At 37.9% G+C, this 18,733-nt stretch overlaps 1 protein-coding gene across 1 annotated transcript in view; it reads right to left on the bottom strand.

Moving 5' to 3' along the window:
* Positions 1-18,733, bottom strand: part of GALNT12 (polypeptide N-acetylgalactosaminyltransferase 12) — a 45,857-nt gene that overhangs the window by 10,710 nt on the left and 16,414 nt on the right. The window contains exons 4-7 of the mRNA XM_021528650.3: positions 18,140-18,325; positions 15,774-15,891; positions 9,667-9,843; positions 6,995-7,126 (exon numbers count right to left, since the gene is read on the bottom strand). Of these exons, the coding sequence (XP_021384325.3) occupies positions 6,995-7,126; positions 9,667-9,843; positions 15,774-15,891; positions 18,140-18,325 (613 nt within the window). The remainder of the gene's footprint in view (positions 1-6,994; positions 7,127-9,666; positions 9,844-15,773; positions 15,892-18,139; positions 18,326-18,733) is intronic.

The raw sequence follows: 18,733 nt of genomic DNA, 5'->3' as shown, positions 1-18,733 counted from the left end.
TGAGCATTGAAGCAGCCAGACATTATGGCTTCCCCTAGGAATGACACTGTGTTCCAATGTATTTGCAAAGGAAGTGGGTAAAAACTATGAAAAAGTGTGTTGAAACCCAACAAGCCAGCAACTCATGCAGAATAAAAGAGTCTGCCATGTCTTTTTCCCCCAGGATCTACTTGTTCAATCTTTTCCTATGAAAAGATGACTACATACTTTTCTCAGTTTGTCAAATGGGAAACGTTAAGAGAATTTGTTCTCAAAAGGACTCCAGTACCCTCTTGAGGCAGAACAAGCAGACAGATTTTAGGATCAGAAATCTTGAAAGTGGGCAAAATACATCTTTGGAAAGAGACACTAGGTCTGATATTAAATGCTTTTTACTCATGTTGCTGATCTCTGACAGAAGAGGTGCATAACTTCTAGATAAAATTTAAAATATTAAGTTAGCTAATTTTAAAAACAATAGGCTAGTTAACAAGGATTTGTATTTAGTACTCAGGAGGCAAAAGTAACTGAAAAAAATTTAAACAATCACATAACCACTGATTCCTGGTATTAGCCACATAACCAAATTTGAAAACACACAGAGCAGAATAGGTTCTGTAAACAAGAAGCTGAATGCCCCTGGTACTGAGTGTAATTATATCACAGACAAAAAGAATAGGCAGAGTAAGTCTCAGAAGAGTTAGTTCAGCAAGGTGTAATTTCACTGCTCTTCCCTAGTCATGATAATCATATCCTGAGTTCTTAATGTGGAAAATGAGTGGACACATAGGGATTGCAGGCGGCTAAAACTAAACAAACAAGACAAACCCTGCAGGGCCTAAACCCACCACAGAGCAAACCACACAAGTTGGAAAATTAAATGTGTTCTACATATGTTTGCTTTGCCAGCTTCTACTTTTAATGCTACCCAACACCTTCTTTCCACTGCTTTGTGCTCACTCCCACATTAGACCACTGCAACCTTTCTTGAACAGTCAAAAGAAAATATTTTGTTTACCTTCTTAATAGGAGCCAAGACTTACACTTAGAAAAACAGGAAAGAAGAGTGTCTCACACAGACTATTTTTAACACTGCCACGGAACTACATAAACCAAATAAGCTTCTCATATTTCTACATTCTACATCAGGAAATATCAACTTAAAAGTCATAACCACTTAAAATGGTAATTTTATCTCTAGAATTGCTGTTGTCAGCAGCTGTCTTCAGAACCAGAGGGTCTCCCATTAATAGGTTTAATAACATATGACTCTGCCTGTCTACTGGCTCCAAGGGCAGCAAAGCTGTTATCCATGGTGCCCTTCCAGGCAATCCAATGACTTCACTAGTGCTCTTTGTCATCAGGCCCTGGCACACGCTCAAGTGTGAGCTCCCTTTTGGGAAATTTTAAACAATCTGTTTGAAAATGCCCTGCACCACCAGAACTACAGTAACTCCCATATGCATGTTACTCAATGCCCAAATACACACAGCAAAAAGATGTGTAAAAGCTTACTAAACTTAAGCTTCATTTCAGATGGTTTGAAAATGAGGCTGTGCTCCAGGATGTTACCATGTATGTTTTCTCCTTTTTCTTTTTCATGCACAAATGTTTGTGATACATGCCGACATCTTCCTATATGTACATGGTCCATATGTTTCACCTGGTTCTTTTATTTTGTCAGACATTGGTAGATATGCCCATATTTCATTAGGAAGCCCAACAGGTATTCAAGACCTAATTAGTAGGAATAGTATATTCTAAGCTTTTAAATTACCAGATCTGAAATGACAGAGAAAATTTTGAAAATCTGACTGCAGCACCATTTATTAAAAAAAAAAAAACCAAAAAAACAACAACAAAACCATATAAACCTACCCTCTGTTCCAAGGCAGATAAAAAGTATGAGAGAATTTGTGAAATATTTTTCTCTTGTTAAATGAGAATATACATTTTAAGTATTTTTAATGTGCAGGAGTGCAAGAACTCTATCAAAACAGTGATCATCCACTCATTCTGAAGTTATGTTTATTCCCTCATCCACCATAAACAAGTCATGCAACAGGAACAAATTTTTTTCTGTGACTTACCTTAGTTCTTGTGCAGAATGCTGCATTAGAGAAAAGAAGCAAGAAAAAATGTTGATCACCTTGCCATTGAAAGGAATCATTCAGCTCTAAAAACAATGTACCCATGCAGGACAATTGGCAGTGGTTTTTTACAGCATTTGCCTCCCATTGAAACATTGCTGGCGTCACTGTACATGCCATTTAGTTACTACTGTTTGGAGGCTGAGATAGGTAATAAGCACCAGCTGTCAAGATATTCGCCATAGATCTTAACCCTTACTGCTAGGAGATATTTAAATCTATTGTTTCCTAATATCTGGACACTTGCACATAACTACACAATACAGATGGCATTCTATTAAAAATTCTTAGTTTGATAAAGTCCATTGTAAACACACAATCAATAACAGATTTTTGGCATTAAAACTTCATAATGTTAGTTGATAAGTACGGCCAAGGGAGCACTGCCAACCTTTCTCTACATCCACAAAATAGATCAGAATCCTCTTTATTCTGCCAGTGGCAGTGGTGCTGATATATCAGTGATATGGATAGATGATACTGTGGGATGCTGTAAGATATGAATTTGCAGCAAGCCGAACAGCTTCACTAGTACTGATCAAACATCATCTTTTACCTCAAAAGTAATCCAAGCAGTCACAGGGACTGATTCTACTGAGTGAATGCCATTTTCATATCACCTGTTAACTTCTTAAGGGCAATACTGGAAAGGGCTTACAACACTGATGACTAAAACCCTCTGAAGGAAGGTGACACACTGCTGCTGGATTCATTGGCTCACCCCACCAAGACCAAATCTCCCTGGGAAGTTCAAAAACATACAAGCATGTGGTTCAGGCAATGGTGTGTTCACTACCAAACACTTGAATTTCCTCCACTTCCTTTTAAAAAGCCTCTCCCTAGCTTTCAGAGGCTGTACAGCCAACCAAAGTGGTGCGTATTTTCCTGTGATGGGCATCTGGTCTCCAGGTCTAGTCAGTTCTAATCTTTGCTACCAATTCGACCACAAGTGGCAGTTCTACAAACTAGTTTGTAATGCAGTTTTAGAGGTATACCCTAGAGAAGGGACCCTGATACCTCTGAGAACTTGAAGCACCAGACATACAATAATCTTTGATTACATAACTTAAACCACATAGCTCTCTTCTTCTGCAAGCCTGTCCATATATATCATATGTTCTTTAGATAATTTAAATAATGGTCTCTTTCATGTTGCAGCAAAACAAAATTCTTCACAGTTTTAAAGGCATAGTTTAAAATCTTCTTTCCAGTTTGTTTTTTTTTTTTTTTCAAAATTATGCCTAGTCTAAATTAAAAGAAAATTATGACTGAGCACGTGAAAATGAAGATGAGATGGACTTGGAGGAAAATGGGGAAGGAAGGTGTCAAAAGAAAAATTCAAGTTTTTGATTTCCCAACTGACTCAGTCAGTGACAAATGCCATTACAGATATAAGACAGAAAGAGAGACCAGATAGAAAATGACAACAAAAGACATCTATCAGCTTAGTTGTTTTATATTCAGCTGAAAGAAGTAGCAGCTAGAAACTGAGACGAACAAAGAAAAAGTTATCATGTCAGAACATAGTATGGTTATTGTAAATGCAGGCAAACCCAATGGGAAGAAATGATATGTCTGACTCAATTCAGAAGGCTGAATGATTTCTTTATTATAACTATGCTAAAATACATTAATATACTATATAAAAGGAAGATACTAAAACTACATGCTACTTTCTCTGACTCTAACACAACTTATGACCCTCTCTCAAGAGTCCAGACAGGTGGATTAGATTGGCCATCAGGCTCAAACAATCCTCACTAGGATCCAATCAAGCACTCACTCTGGGTAAACAATTCTCCAAACACATTCCACATAGGAAAAACAAGGAGCAGAAATAGAAATTGTTTTCTCTTTCATTTCTCTCTGTGCACCTCTATAAAAAATCCTGAGAGGGTGAGAAATGTGCTTGCCACATACGGTCTCACCACCAAGTGATCAAACTTACAGAAAATTAGAGTAAAATCCTGATTTTTGTGTCATCACTGTTTTTTAAAAGCAATCTTGATGTCAAATTTAAAGCCAAATTCACTGACTCACCATAATTTTTATCGTCGGATATGCACCTCAATGCCAGACTTACTTAATACATACCTCAGAAGAGAGAAGAGCCCTGACTACTCCCTTGTTTTGCAACTGTGCCTTTCCACAGTCACTGATAACATGGAAATATCACAGAGCTCCTCTATTCTCATCTGGCTGCACAATGCAGCAATGCCACCACACTAATACTGAGCACTAGCTGGCTCAAAGCTCTTCCTGCAGACGCCCACATCATCCCTTTCCAGGGCAGAGAGGATTTGTAAGCTGACCGAGTCTCTGCTGCCTAGGTGGGCAACCTGTACGGAGCTGGGGCTCAAGTCTCATTGGAATTTCACACCTACTTACTAGCAGGTACTCTGTCATAAGTGCATGCTCAAGGATGGCCAAATCAGAGTCTGTGCCAGAAAAAGAGAAATCAGTGTGTTACACAAGAGCCTAAAAGGTATTATCAGCCTTTCCAGAAGTGGTGACATCATATTATTTTAACCCGCTGAGTGCCTATCAGCTTCACTTCCTCCCGCCTCGCAAAGAAATTACTCAAGTCAGAAGGTTCATGTCCCACAAAGTTCCAAAGCTGCATGAAGCCCAAGGAGAAGCATGAAGATATTTCTCTCTTTTATAGGTCTCAGGCAGTTTGCAGGAATGCAATCATATCTCAGGCAAAAAGATTCACAATTCAGTATGTTTAAGTAAAGTTTGAGTCAGCTAACTTTTTAGATTAGCAAGGGTAGTATGGATATTTTTATCTATGTATCAAGAAAAAAAATGTAAGAAGCTGCTTGTCAGTGCACAGCACTGAATGCTGCTCAGTAATTCTTTACTCCATTTGAATAATACATGGCTGACTTATAGGTAATCTTAGAAATATTTTCAACTTCAGTATAAAAGTAAAAAGATTTTTCAGGGATATAAAAATCTCCATATTCCCTTGTATTCTCTTTGAACAATTAAATAACCTCTAACTAAGCTGAGCTGTTATCAAAGCTGACACTTTTAAATACAGTATTTTTGTGAACCAGAAAAGCCCTACACAGCTGAGGCGGGAGTAAAGAACACCATCAGTGATTCATTGAAGCTAGCAGATGGGACTCAATATCCACAAATCAGCTGAATCAGTAGGTGTCGTTTCTGTACTCTCAATTTCTCAGAGTACAACCATATTTCCATCACATTTAAAATTCTTCCTCCCCCCCAAAAATGCTGTCTTCTCATTATGCTCACAACTAGATGACAGCATTTATGAATTGTTTGTAGAGAAATATATAGACCACACCGAAATTACACTTTAGATACTTCAAGCAGCTTTGAACGAGTTATTTCTAGGTACTCTCAACTCCTTGCCTGAAGATGACAATTAAATCATAAAAGAAACTGCACATATCACTTCTCTTCACTATCACTGGCACCAGTCTAACCCTTTATTTTGGAGGGAGGTGGAGGGAAGGATAGAATTCCTGAAATGCTCCTGGAAGGTAAGTCTTATAATACCTTACTGCTTCAACTGTCTCAGACCTTGTCAGTAGCAATCCAGCAGAAAAGAGCAAAAAACAGAAGCAATGTTGTACCAGGGTTTGTTCGAGGTACTGGATAATGGTGGGTAACACCTTTCACACCAGTGATCACACAGAGATACCACCTCTCCTCCAAGCTCCAAGACAAGTGGAGGAGGGTGGCAATTATCCCAGAGGCTCCTAAGGGCTTTTCTGACAACTGCTGCCCTCCCCATGGGAAGTCCCACAGCTCCCCAGGAGAAACCACAGCATTTCCACATTAGGATCTTTTTCATTCAATAAGTTACAAAGCTATTAGGGTAGACTGCAGGGAGACTTGTTTCCTGAATATTTTGTATGTCCATAGAGATCAGATTTTTCTTCTTTTCCTGAAGGAAATTCAGCAGAGGTTGAGTGACTTGGAGAAGGGCAGATGGCAGCAAGACAATGGCTGGATGTGATGATGTAGTGTGGGAATGCAGCTTAGTGAATCTGCAGAGTGATTGAGTTACCAGCAAAAGTACTTTTAAGTCAATGCAGCATTTTGTAATTAGGAAGGTATTTGATACATCTTTGCCAGGTGAAAAGGTGCAGTTTTGTGTTCCTAACATGCAGTAGGTATCTGGTGATTTTTCAGAGGAAACAGCTATATGCTGCATCATCTCTGCCTTCATCCCTTCCAGATGAGATTACAGTAATGTAATATACACAGAGCTACAGTTTATATTTATTTGTAAGCTGCAAAAAGCATAAAACGCTGTCAAGCCTCAAAAGAGAAGAGGTTTCTGATATTATTGAACTCATTGCCTGTGCCCTTGCTGGTCTAAAGTGATCTCCAGATTAAAAATTAACATGTTGGTTTAATATACAGAATCCCCTATGATCTGGAAGCACTTAGCACCAGCTCTCTTTTCCATCACCAGAACATCATAGTTTTCATCAGATAAAATGTGTGAACAAATGTTTCAGAGCACATTCTTTTTTTTTTCAATTCAACAAGTAAAATAAAACACTTTACTGGTTTCTTTTCATTACGCAATGTTTCAAGAAATAAAAATCTCATCCGTTGCTGCCTTTAACAGTCCCAAGATGTCACTTAGAAGGAGTAATTCACAGCAACATTACCTGTTCTCCTACTCTGTAACAGAACTCCGTCATAAACAGTGTTCCCTTAAATAAAGATTCTGATAGATACCACATTTTAAAGCCTACCAGTTTTAGCTAAATTCTACCAAAATCCCAGACTGATTTAGGCACACAAACACTTTCACACTGACTTAGTAGGAGAGCTCAGAGAACTGCAAGTAGGCCTCCTTCTCAGCAGCCACATACCATTCCAAAGAATCCTGGTCTGTCCTCGGGTACGTGAAGTTCTGGATACACATTCTCCAAAAACCATTTGAAGTCCTTACATTTCAGCTTCTCTCGTAGAAGTCTCCTTTCTGTCACATCTCCATATGGTTCCTAAAAAAAAAAAATAAAGGAAAGAAAGAAAGAAAGAAAGAAAAAAAATATTTAAAAAAATCCAGAACAGATGCTTTCTTTTAAATTATCTGTATACATTATTAGGAACCGTATGCTACAGTGATGAGTAGGATTTCTAGCCAGGAAAAATCATCATGTTTGGGTGCTGGATTTGATTTCATTACCCTTACATTTGTTAAATGCTGACAAAAAATAATTGGAACTGTGCAAGTAAAACTTTAAAATATTCTGGAAGACAGTTTGTCTAAGAAAACTCCTTGAATCTGCAAGTGAGGAAGCCTTTGAATACAGATTGCTGAAGACTGGGAAGGCATATTGGAAAATGAGACTTCCTTTAGATAGATAATTGAAAATCTCCAAAGCAGTGAATGAATTTTTAGGATTTTAAATTTTACCACTATCCATTTGAAAATTACCTGTACAGTTTTACACTTAAGTGATGCAATTTGTAAAATCTGCTAATGCATCCTTTGAACTTCACCATTTTGGGGGGTGGGGACTATGAAATCTTGAACCTCCAGAGAAAATCTTTCATTGCAAACTTCTTCTGTGTCTATGGATTGGAGCAGAGTCCACATCTTCTTATGTCTGTCTACAAAAACCTATCTTCATATTGACTAGGGATTTCAGATATTCAGGCATGACAGAGAGTTTGCAGCCCCCAGATTTTTACAGGTCACTGGATGCAGTCTTTCATCAAACCACAAATGTATTTGCATTTCTCAAAACTGCGGAAATACCACTGAAAACACAAAGCAGATGTAGAACAGAGGCAGAGGTGCCTGTTTGAATAAACAAACTGCGTGACATATTAGCTCTGGGGTTTGAACATTAAACTTGAAGTGAAACTTCATGGAACCAATTTTTGCAGCCATAGCATCAATCATTTTCCTGTTATGCTACGGAACTGAATATTTGGGCTTGATGAAGTAAAAAGGTCTGAACTCAACTGCTGCAACAAGTGGTGCACAGAGCACTATGGAAACCAAAGCTCATCGGCAGCAGCTTTGATATGGGGAAAAATAGCCCTCATGAGTTTCATCTTATAGCCACTGTGCTACAATAAGCCAATACCTGACACTCCCAGTACTAACACACAAATATCCTTTAAAGTTAAAGCTCTGTCATTACAGATATAAGATGCCCAGCACTTTACAAGAAAAATTGTCAGCATTTATTGCTCTTTTTGTGTATGACAAACTGAAATCAGCCTGGTGTTGCCTATAGGTGAATCACATATTTCCCTCCAAGTCAAACTCCGATAATAAAACCTAACTGGCTTTTATGACATTAAAGTAAACCAATTATTACAAATGTGTGGACTATAATGATCTAATTACCCAATTTAATCCAAACAAACACAAGATGAAAGCTAACCAAATTCGTCTTCTCCAGCATCCTCCAGCATATCTTTTAAAAGCCTCATGTTTTCAAGGGCAGTTTTCCCCTGCTGTGTCCATTGGGGTCAGCCACTCAAATGAGTGGGGGGCTCGCTGTGCCCTACACTGCTCCCTCAGGTCTGATCCAATGCACCAGAGGCTGATGCCCAGCAGCCCATCCCAGGCACAAAACCAAAAAGGCAGCGTTTAGAAAACTTTTCATGCAAAGGGATCATGCTGGGGAGATCTCCAGAAGCAAGCAACAGAAGCCAATTATTTCTTTGGGGCCTGAATTTCAGATCTTGCGACAAAGGTTCATTTAATTCATTTCTAGACACTGTGAGAACATTCAGTGTTACTGTTTTCCAGCCTTCAGGTCCCTCACAATTAATATGTCCAAGTTATGAATTTGCACACTGTTTTACTGTTTTGACATACTTAGTTTTTACAGTAATAATCTCCTGAAAAATTCTGCAACCAGTGATGTTGCATTTTCATTTCAAGGAAAATAAAAGCATCAACTTAAAAGAACCTCCAAAACTGAGAGAACTGATACTTGAAATATTTTATTACAGACATTTTCATCTGAGTTGCCATGACCAATTTTAATTAATTTAATTTTTTCAATATTAATTTTTGTTTCCATTTGTTGTTTGGGGTTTTTTTAAGTGAACATGATGCAGCAGTAAATCAAACAGAAAAATCTATTTTTCTTTACATCAGTCCAAAGTTTTACAATTTTATTACCATGCTGTTTACCTGAAGGTCTACTGTCCACTGAAACTCATTGATTTGCATTCATTAATTGTGAATTCTTATTGAGAATCCTGTATCATCCATTTCACAGAAGCGTACATTTTAGGCTAAACAACTCCTCCTTGCTTTGATTACCCCACATCACATTATTCTTTCATTTATTCACTTACTGTTGATATAGATTGGGACATCTTGTACTCTTGCAGAATTTAATTTTTTTTTCCAAAGAATTAAAAATTATACACTTATTCTATGTCTGGGAAAAGGTTTCAGAAGGAATAAGAAATAAACATAAAAAGCACTTCATGTTAAATATTAGCTTAGTCAATAGTAGGTTGAAAACAAATTCTACTGAAATTCCAGGAACAATGGAGTTGAACTCACCAGGCGGGCGTGTGGGTTTCGGTGGTAATAAAGTTGTTTATATTCATCCATCCACACTTCAGCTGCACGCACACTGTTCGCCAAAGCTTTGGCCCGTGAGTATGGAGCTTGCTTGGGGAAAACATGACCTACATGGGAGCAAGGATGGATCTCAAGACTTCCTCCACACTGCCATATCTGAGCAAAGAATTGACAGTGTGTATCATTAATTTTGTCTTTTGCAAGCTCAAGGATATAGTAACATTAAGCTTGTGTAAGAATAACACCGTCTCAAGAATACCACACCATAGTACAAGTAACACATACAATAATTTTGTGTCTTATTTGATGACTAGACTGAATAAAATTACATCCTTGTTGCTCTTAGTAATTTGCTCTGAGTTCACAAGGAGATAACCACTCTCTAGTTTTATCTGGAGTGCAATATTCCTTTCTTAGTTTTATTTTGTCATGATAAGATGCGGTCTACCATACAAGTTATGCAGGTATCGTTAAAAAAAAAAAAGAAAAAGAAAAAATAAGCATGTTTCTTTTCTAATTAACCACATAAATAGCTACCTTGATAACTAATTCTTATCAGAAATCTATAGATCTATATATTATCTATATATTCTACTGGAAAGCTGACTTGACACAGGTAAGCTTCCCATTTGTACATTCACATATGGAAGGGAAGGGAAGCATAGGTGCCTGGAGATAAAATCCCACTAACCTTTTCCATTGGAAAGTTTGGAAAGGTACCCCAGATCCAACACATGAAAAGAAAAAGCAAAGTACTTCTAGAACTTCTGGTGGTCCAACCAACAACAATGAAACAACCTCCCCTATCTAAACCAATATTCCTGCTTGGTGCCAAGGAAGTACTTGCACCCAAATGTGGAATTGGCAGATTCCTGCAAACTGTTACTCTGCCCTTGTGCTCACACTCCTGCTTCTCTGGCTCCCTAAGTTGGGAAATGTACAGCCCATGAGATAAAGTCCAGAAACAACCATCAAGTGGATCCATCAACCTCACCATTCTGTATACATTTTTGTAATTACATTCTTCTCCTCTGAAAACCAAAGAGTTTTGGCATTTCATCTACACAGCCACTTTCCCATCACCCATTCTGATCTCAAGTTTGATTACTTGAAAGGAAAGCACAGCTAGGCATTTCCTATTTGATATTGTGTGTGACCACACCATGGCAGATGCCCGGTTTCTGAAGGGTGCCTGAAACAAGGTTTCTGAAATTTAGCCAGGTGGGAGGAAGGCCAGATATATTGCTGTACTTGAACTAACTTGAGGCTGTCACCAATGGCTCTGATAGACTTTCCATAAAAGATTTAGAATTCTCCTAATGTATTCAACCATGCATAAGTGGCAGTTCATCATTCCTTTGTAAATGGAAGACAAAGGAAATTAGCTGGGATAGGCTTAAGGGGTAGAGGTTTGCTCTCTGACAACCTTCTTGTAAAAAACATACATTTTTAATTACATGCTATTCAAATGAATACAACAGGAGTGAAAGATATGAGACAGCAAATAAAAGCTCTGCTGCTAACTGCCAAAAGATCAGTGGTGGGACTTTTACAACCTCTCTCTCTGGGAACTTTAGGGATCTAAAAAGATAGCCCACAGAAGATAGGACTTGGTTGTAGACTGCTAACTTTTAGGGTTTTTTTTTTTAGTTACTTAGAATTTCTCTAAAATGTCTACATTTGGAAATCTATGAGTTTCATCTCCATTGATTTGGTTTTGGATAACAACATCAGACTTTATGCATGGCACAATACTGTATTTAATTACTGAAATGTAAGCACTCTAATGCATATGTTTATTTTTAAAAAAGAGAGTTTCTTTAAAGATACGGGTAATTCATTAATCAGCTATAGGGAGTACTGGACAATTATTACTTTCTGTATTTAAAATTTTAATTTCTTGTTTGTCATGTGAGATTTCTCTCTTCTTTTTTGCTGCTTTTCAGGAAAACAGTATATTTGTCATTTGAACAAAGGTGATCAAAGAATTATACAAGAATTCTAGAATTCTGTACTGATCTTTTAAACAATTTGCATATTTTCTTAGGTTAGTTACTCTACAGCCATTTTGCCAACTATCCACTTTCACCTTACAACCTCCTTTTTTGAGATTTATTTAAAACCAGTATATTTCATAATTATTATTTCTATGTTCAAGATTATTTTTTAAAGCTGCAATTTACCATTCAAGGTTTGTCAGCAAATATTAAGAGCCATACGTTTATTAGTTTTAAATTGTCCAATGTTATAATCCACATAAGAATTACTAATTCATCTTTATTTATCTACTTTTAAATAAGATATTAGGAACAGATGATAAAGACTACTGAAATAAAAATGTAGTTAATAAGGAAGAACATACTTCAGCTCTTCCATGATAAAGTCTGATTTCAAAGGAATGAAACAAACTGACCATACCTCTGTTAAATTGATGACAAAAAGAGAATTCCATAACAGCTAAATTTTTAATAATTAAAGCTCTCTAAGAAATAACTGTAGGTTGCTAAGCAATGCTCATTAAATTCTAAGTATTTAATAAAAACAGTACAAAAATTATCTTGTCATCCTATTACAAAAGAAAATTGAATATACTTCAGCTAGACAGTTCCTCAAAAGGTTTATTCACTTTCATTTTAATGGAAAAATTATGACCTCTATATAAAATCAGATACAAATGAACAGCCACAAAATAAAGCGAGGAATTTAATAGAGAAACTAAAGTTGATTACTAAATGCTAAGTGGCTCCGCAGAAGATTCTCCATAAAATTAGTTCAACCTTCACTAACAGAAAATCACATAAGGCTTCATGCATATTTTGCAAGCTCATGTGCATGTAGATCTGTTTCTTTAATAGGTCTGGATAATTCACAGCTCTCATTATAAAAGCACACATTTCTCCTCCACTTCAAAAAGAAAACAAGGTGACATTCCTTTTTTCACTTGCACTTTCATCTTGATGCAGGCAGACTATAGGCATATTTTCTTTTGTTTTCAGAGACAGATGGTGGCATTATGAAAACCTACAGAAAATGTTCAGAATCTCACCTTGGGATCACTGTCCCTGCCAGGGTCTCTGGACAATTGACCTTGTGCTGGGTCAATGAATACTAAAGAATAAAAGCTTTGCCATCTCATTCTAATGTTTTAAGACTATCTGGAAGAAATAAAAAACATAGAAAGGATGCTATACCCTAAAAAAAGGGCAAAATATGGAAAACCCCTATGTTTCTGCTGCTCTCTCTCTCTGCCACAATTCTTTCTTGACAGCTTGTGGCTAAGCCCCCAGTGTGGTGCTCATGCACAGCCTGCCAGAAGCTGGGTGGGTGGAGAGGCACCCCAGACACACAGACTCACCCTGGCTGCTCTCAAGAGAGAGTTCCAGATCCAGACAAAAAGAAGCAATACAAAAATACTGGGAAAAGACCGCAGGTATTGTGAGGCATATTCCCCAGGCTCGTGGGCAGTAACATTTCTGAGAAGAAAAGCCTTTTGGCACATGGTAGACTGAAGGACAGACCATAGACATATTAAGCCTTGGTCAGAAACAAACTTACATTGCAGCACTACTTGCGGGACCAAGAGCAGAGAGGGGACAGAAGCTGTAACCAGGCTCCCTTTGCTCTGAGTACAAAAGGGAGAAGATGAAAGAGCATGTTTTGAATCCCTCAGAAAGAGGGTTTCAATGCCCATTATGCCTATGAAGTGAAATTTTATCCAGCCAAATAGCATTAAGCAATCCGAAATCAAGGTACATTGACTCGATTCTGCATTCAGCACGTAGCCTCCATCTCTCTTAGTCATCATGCTTTTAGTGAAAGCTTTGTCCTTGTTGCACCTCTCAAAACCACAGAGAATTTCTTCAGCTCAGAATAATCGAAGTGTGAGAAAGAGGAGGCTTGAGGACAAGTCTTTTCATGTCATTGGGAGAGAGTGGTGTTTTAAGAGACACGAGAGCAACAATAAATTAATTTTCAGTGGTTTTGAGTAGTTCTGCTCCTAATTTTCAGGTCTGACAGGTTTAGAAAACACAAGGAGAACAACACTAACAATGATTTATCCCTTCCGACCTCCTGGAACACTGCAGGCAGCCAAAAGAACACAGTTAAACAACATCATAGCACTCTGCTCTGTTCCACAAAAATCCTCTCCACACAGAGCACAAGTACAAGGGCTCCAAATCAAACAGAGCAAAGCATGTTGAGTACAAATGCCCAGATGCTACTGGCAATCTGCACTGGGAAAATTGGCATGGCCAGGCAGATTTGTTGGCCATTGCACAGCCTGTCCTGTTAAATCATTTGTCTCCCAGGAGTTGCTGCATCCACCTGCACCTACATGCTGGCTTAGACCCTTGCAGAGTGTTTGTGCACTCTCTCCTGGGGACTCTGCTGCTCCCTTTGTGCTTCTCCTGTGTGCTAGGCCACCACTGATACTTCCTCTGTCCCATGAGGAGATCACAGTCCTGCATGCTGAAGGAGTGAAGGCACTGCTCATACATGCTGGTGCACCCCATGGAGTCCTAGCTCAGGGGAACCAGTGATGTAAAAAATTATACTGGCTTTGAGAGCTTCATAGAAGTCAAAGGCATTGGAAGGGTGGGGCAGCTGATACTGGGGCACTTTGAGTCAGAAGGAAGGGGTCAGGCTGTCTGCAAGCCTTGGTGCACCAAAAGCAAGATACGAGAGGAGAAAGCCAAGAACTGCACACCAAGAGTGCCATATTTGAGGTTATTTCAGGGAGTTGAAGATCTGGGTACACCAGAAGCAGAGCTTCAGAGCTACAGAGTTGATGGAGGTGGGTCACCCACTTCATGATTCAGGTAGAGGCCTGTTGAACTAGACCAAGGCTACTGAGTAGGCTGTGCTTGGGTTTATGTGCCAAAAACTGTTCCCTAGGTGAAAAAGGAGATGGTCATGAACTCAGATCAAACAGTGTTTCCAGCTGAGAAGTCTCCCTCCAGAGAGAAACCAAACCAACTCTAAGTCTGTGCTTGTTATAATTCCTAATAATTTTTGTTCCTTATTTTTATACCCTCTTTTCTACAGTTTCTGCTCTGCAGTCAGCAGAATATTGGAACAGCAGCCAGGAAGACTCCATGCTTCTCTGGTTAACACACAGACATCCAGAGAGACAGTCTGCTGATGTCTCCTTTCTCAAGAAAGTGGTTTTGTAACTTTAAAATGTTATTTAACCTTGAAATCTGTTGTCACCTGGTAAAAAAACCAAAAACTCTTCTGTACCATGAGTCAATGACTCACAGAAATGCAAACATGACCATCAAAAATAACAGATGATGGGTACAGCAGACAAGGGTAATCCAGGATAATAAGTTGTGAACTCCCTGAAAGCCAAAAGCAGCCCTACAGCATCCCTCTTACATCACCACTGGATGGCTTCAATGAGCTAAATGTGATTTGAGGCAAACCATAGGCAGCTAGTGCTCAGTGGGAATCAGCCACAGCATTGGTGACAGCTGAGCAGAGGAGAACACTGCTTTGCTGATCAGTCTGGAGTGTCCTGTCTCCTCCCTTTTCCTGCTGTAAATCCTTTTCCTTACAGCTGTCTGACTCACACCTGAGCACTTGGTCATGCCTCCTGTGGGGTACAACTCTACAGTTACTGGAGATCTTCCCTCCCACCCTTTATAACCTTTTTACTTTTTCTGAGGTGAAATAGAGTAAAGCCTTAAAATTAGTATAGGGGCTGCCTTCTCCTATCCCACTGGGAACTGCTCACTCCATCAACCACAGCAAGAACTCTGAGTCACATCAAAACACTGCAAATCTTCTTCCCAATGACCTCCTTCAAGCTGCAGGACGCAAATTCACCCACTAGTATTGCACCCTTTTCACATTTTATACTAGACCTCAAAACAAAGACATGTTTTCAAGAATTGCTTTAAAATGGCTATTTGGAATTACAGCTATCCTGAAGTGCAAGAACAAGATTTATATAAACACCTTCCAAAAGACTCCCTTCTTAGCACTTGCTTACATTACAGATACCTCATTAAGTAAAAGGGCACGAAGAAAGAAACAGGAACTTGTTGTATTGAGGAAAATAAACTTTCAATTAAGCCACCTACCCTAAATGAGAATTCAAGGTTTTCTCCTCCCCAGACTTCCATTCCTGTGTCATAGGAACCAAGATAATCAAAATACTTCTTGCTCACAGAAAATAATCCACCTGCCATGGTTGGAGACCTATGAAAGAGAACAGTAATTCTGAACTGAATAAAAACAAAAAATATTAAACCAATGCAACAGATTAAAAAAATACAATATATTTCTATTTCTATTTTCTCAGTCTTTTCTAGATACAAAGTAACAGTCAGAAATTTATCAGTTATTATGAGGCCATTTGAATTTAATTCTGTAATAAAAAGCTGTATCTGAAACAACACCAGAATGTAAAAATATTACATTAAAATAAATGTTTCCAACTGCAATGTCTGTGCATAAATGAAGAGCCTCTTCACATAAGAGTAGAACTCTTCTTTGTAGCAGAACTGCATTAGTCGGCTCTGAAATTCTGAATGCTGTATCTTCATCTATTTTACTTAAACAATAATTAAAGCAATACTTGTGCTTTAGTAATTAAAACCAATATTCTTGATCCCACTAATATCAATTGAAAAAAATCTAAGACTTTAATTATTAGGTAAATATAGCCCCTAAAGATATTTGTTTCCTTTCTAAGAATATCTACCCATCTGTATGCTCTTAAATTTTTTACTAAGTTTGGGGAAAAAAAAAAACAAAACTCGGGAGTCATGACTGGGTACTCATTGAAGATCACAAGGCCCAGAGTGACAGCACACTGAAAGGATGTACTTCCATTATGGTAGAGCATGCACATATACATATATTTGTATTTGATCAATGTTGTTCCCTATTGTTTACAGTCTTAGGATTACTTTCTTTAAAGTGCCAAGGATATAATGCTGATTAGAACTAAGTTCAGCTGACATTATGTGAATTTTACTAAATTGCTGTTGAGGTAAATATCAACAAAAGCAAGATGTGCGATCAATTACTCTTAATCTGTCACAGCTAATTTTACCAGCTATCTTTTTGAAGCAACACTGTCTCACACTGTCATATGTTGTTTCAAAGAATGGAATGAGATGAGACAAGACAGAAGGAAAAATAAAAAACTCTGTAACCAGTCAAGTCCTTCTGTCTCCCTCCAGATCTCTCCAAACCAAGCTGTTTGTGAAAACTCCCAGCACTGCTGCTTTCTCCAGACACTTGTCGAGCTCACAGTCCTCAGGCTACCATGAAACTTTATCCATCATCATTTTCCTCTTGGCATGTCAAAGACCATTCTTCTTATAATGAGGAAAAAAAAATCATCATATTTGAACTGAATGTTTTAAAAAACATTTACTCTATTTGGATTTTTTTTAAGGAGGACACACATGCTTAGAAAGATTCAATTACTACCTCACTTTTCCCATTAAAAAAAAAAAAGTTCATTCATTTGAGGACAAATACATTAATATTTGTGAAATACTGGGTATTAATGATAAGCAAATTACAAAAGACTGAGAAAACTTAATTATTTTGGGTTTTTTTGTGGTCTATGCAATAACAGATAAAAGCACTAACAAAACGATTATATTAAAAATGCCTAACAGGTTAATTTACTTCAATAAACTGCTGAAATACAACAACTTCCATAGCAGATGGAGCTAGGCTGAACACGGCAGATCGTCAGCTATCAGGATCTTGTCTACCACTCTCATTTTTCAGATGCTTTGTTTGTTCTATTCTCTTAGCTCTCCTAAAAATACAAAGTTGAGTGACAAATAATACCAATTGATGGCATCTTGTCTTAAAATAAAACAAAACTAAAACTTATAATGAAAACATCAACCTGAGCTCTGCAAGTTAACCTTTCACAGAAACCATGCTGGATAGAGCTGTATTGTTTCACCCCAGTGAAGAACTGTCAAAATGGCTCACCTTTGAAAATAGCACAGTGAACTACAACCATCATTACAGCACAGAAGAAAATCTTCAAAACTACTTTTACCTTCTTACTGGTTGGTGATTTTTTTTTCCCCTTTCATTTTTGCTCATGGTATTTTTTTTTACAAAACAGAGCTCTTCACTTTGCACAGAGGACATTCTCCAGTATTAGTTAATCAGTTACACTCTCCACATGCTGGTAAGCATCTGTAAGAGTTTGTCTAGAGGAGTCAAGAGACTGCAATAAGTTTTCCATATGTAAGATGAAATAGGAATTTCAGCTTTTCTATTTCACTATTCTAGCTTTCACTATTTTTTCCAGGAACATGGTAAACAGGAGTTATTTTGGAAAAAATTGAGAACTAAACAAAATACACTTTTTAGTAATATGCTCATTTCCCAAACATCTTTCAGCACCTGGCATTTTCAGGTGAAGTCACAAACACATTCACAGTTTCTAGGATGCATAAAAATTAACCTGATCACATCAGTCTTGGACTTCCTCCGTTTTTGTTCTCTTTCAGGGGTACTGTGCCAAGTGAAGACCAGCCGCCAATCAAATCCACCAATCTGTGGCTCACCAGCATTTCCCAAGTACTCAAATGTGTTCCAGTCAATAACATCAATGACAGGGCAGACAACAGCTGTTTCTTCTTCAGCAATCCTGGCAAGGTTTTAAAACAAAAGGGTAACTTCCATTAGAAATTTCTCTAAAAATAAAAAAAAAACTAGAACAAAGAATGCTTACAGTACTAAACGTGAAGTTTTGCTCCTTTTCAATTCATTCAGGAATGGAAATGATGGTACAATAAATACAAAAATAACCCCTATTTTCCTACATCAGGAGGATGTATCAGGATGGGCTCCGCTGGCAAGCATCAACCTTCCTGGATGGTGGAAACAAGATATGCCAGATGGCTTGAGATAACACATTCAGCATCTGGCTTGGCTGCCACAGCCAGCACCACTTTGTCAAGAAAAAAAGTACTCATTTTCTTTTGTACAGGTAGCTGTTTTAGAAAGCAGTCTGACTGCATACTTTTGCAGTGATGAATAATAAACCAGCCAGACT

Source organism: Lonchura striata, chromosome 2, assembly GCF_050655825.1.
Source record: "Lonchura striata isolate lonStrDom1 chromosome 2, ASM5065582v1, whole genome shotgun sequence".
Taxonomy (NCBI): domain Eukaryota; kingdom Metazoa; phylum Chordata; class Aves; order Passeriformes; family Estrildidae; genus Lonchura; species Lonchura striata.
The sequence above is the reverse complement of the archived record's forward strand: the minus strand, read 5'-3'. Positions and strand labels throughout refer to the sequence as shown.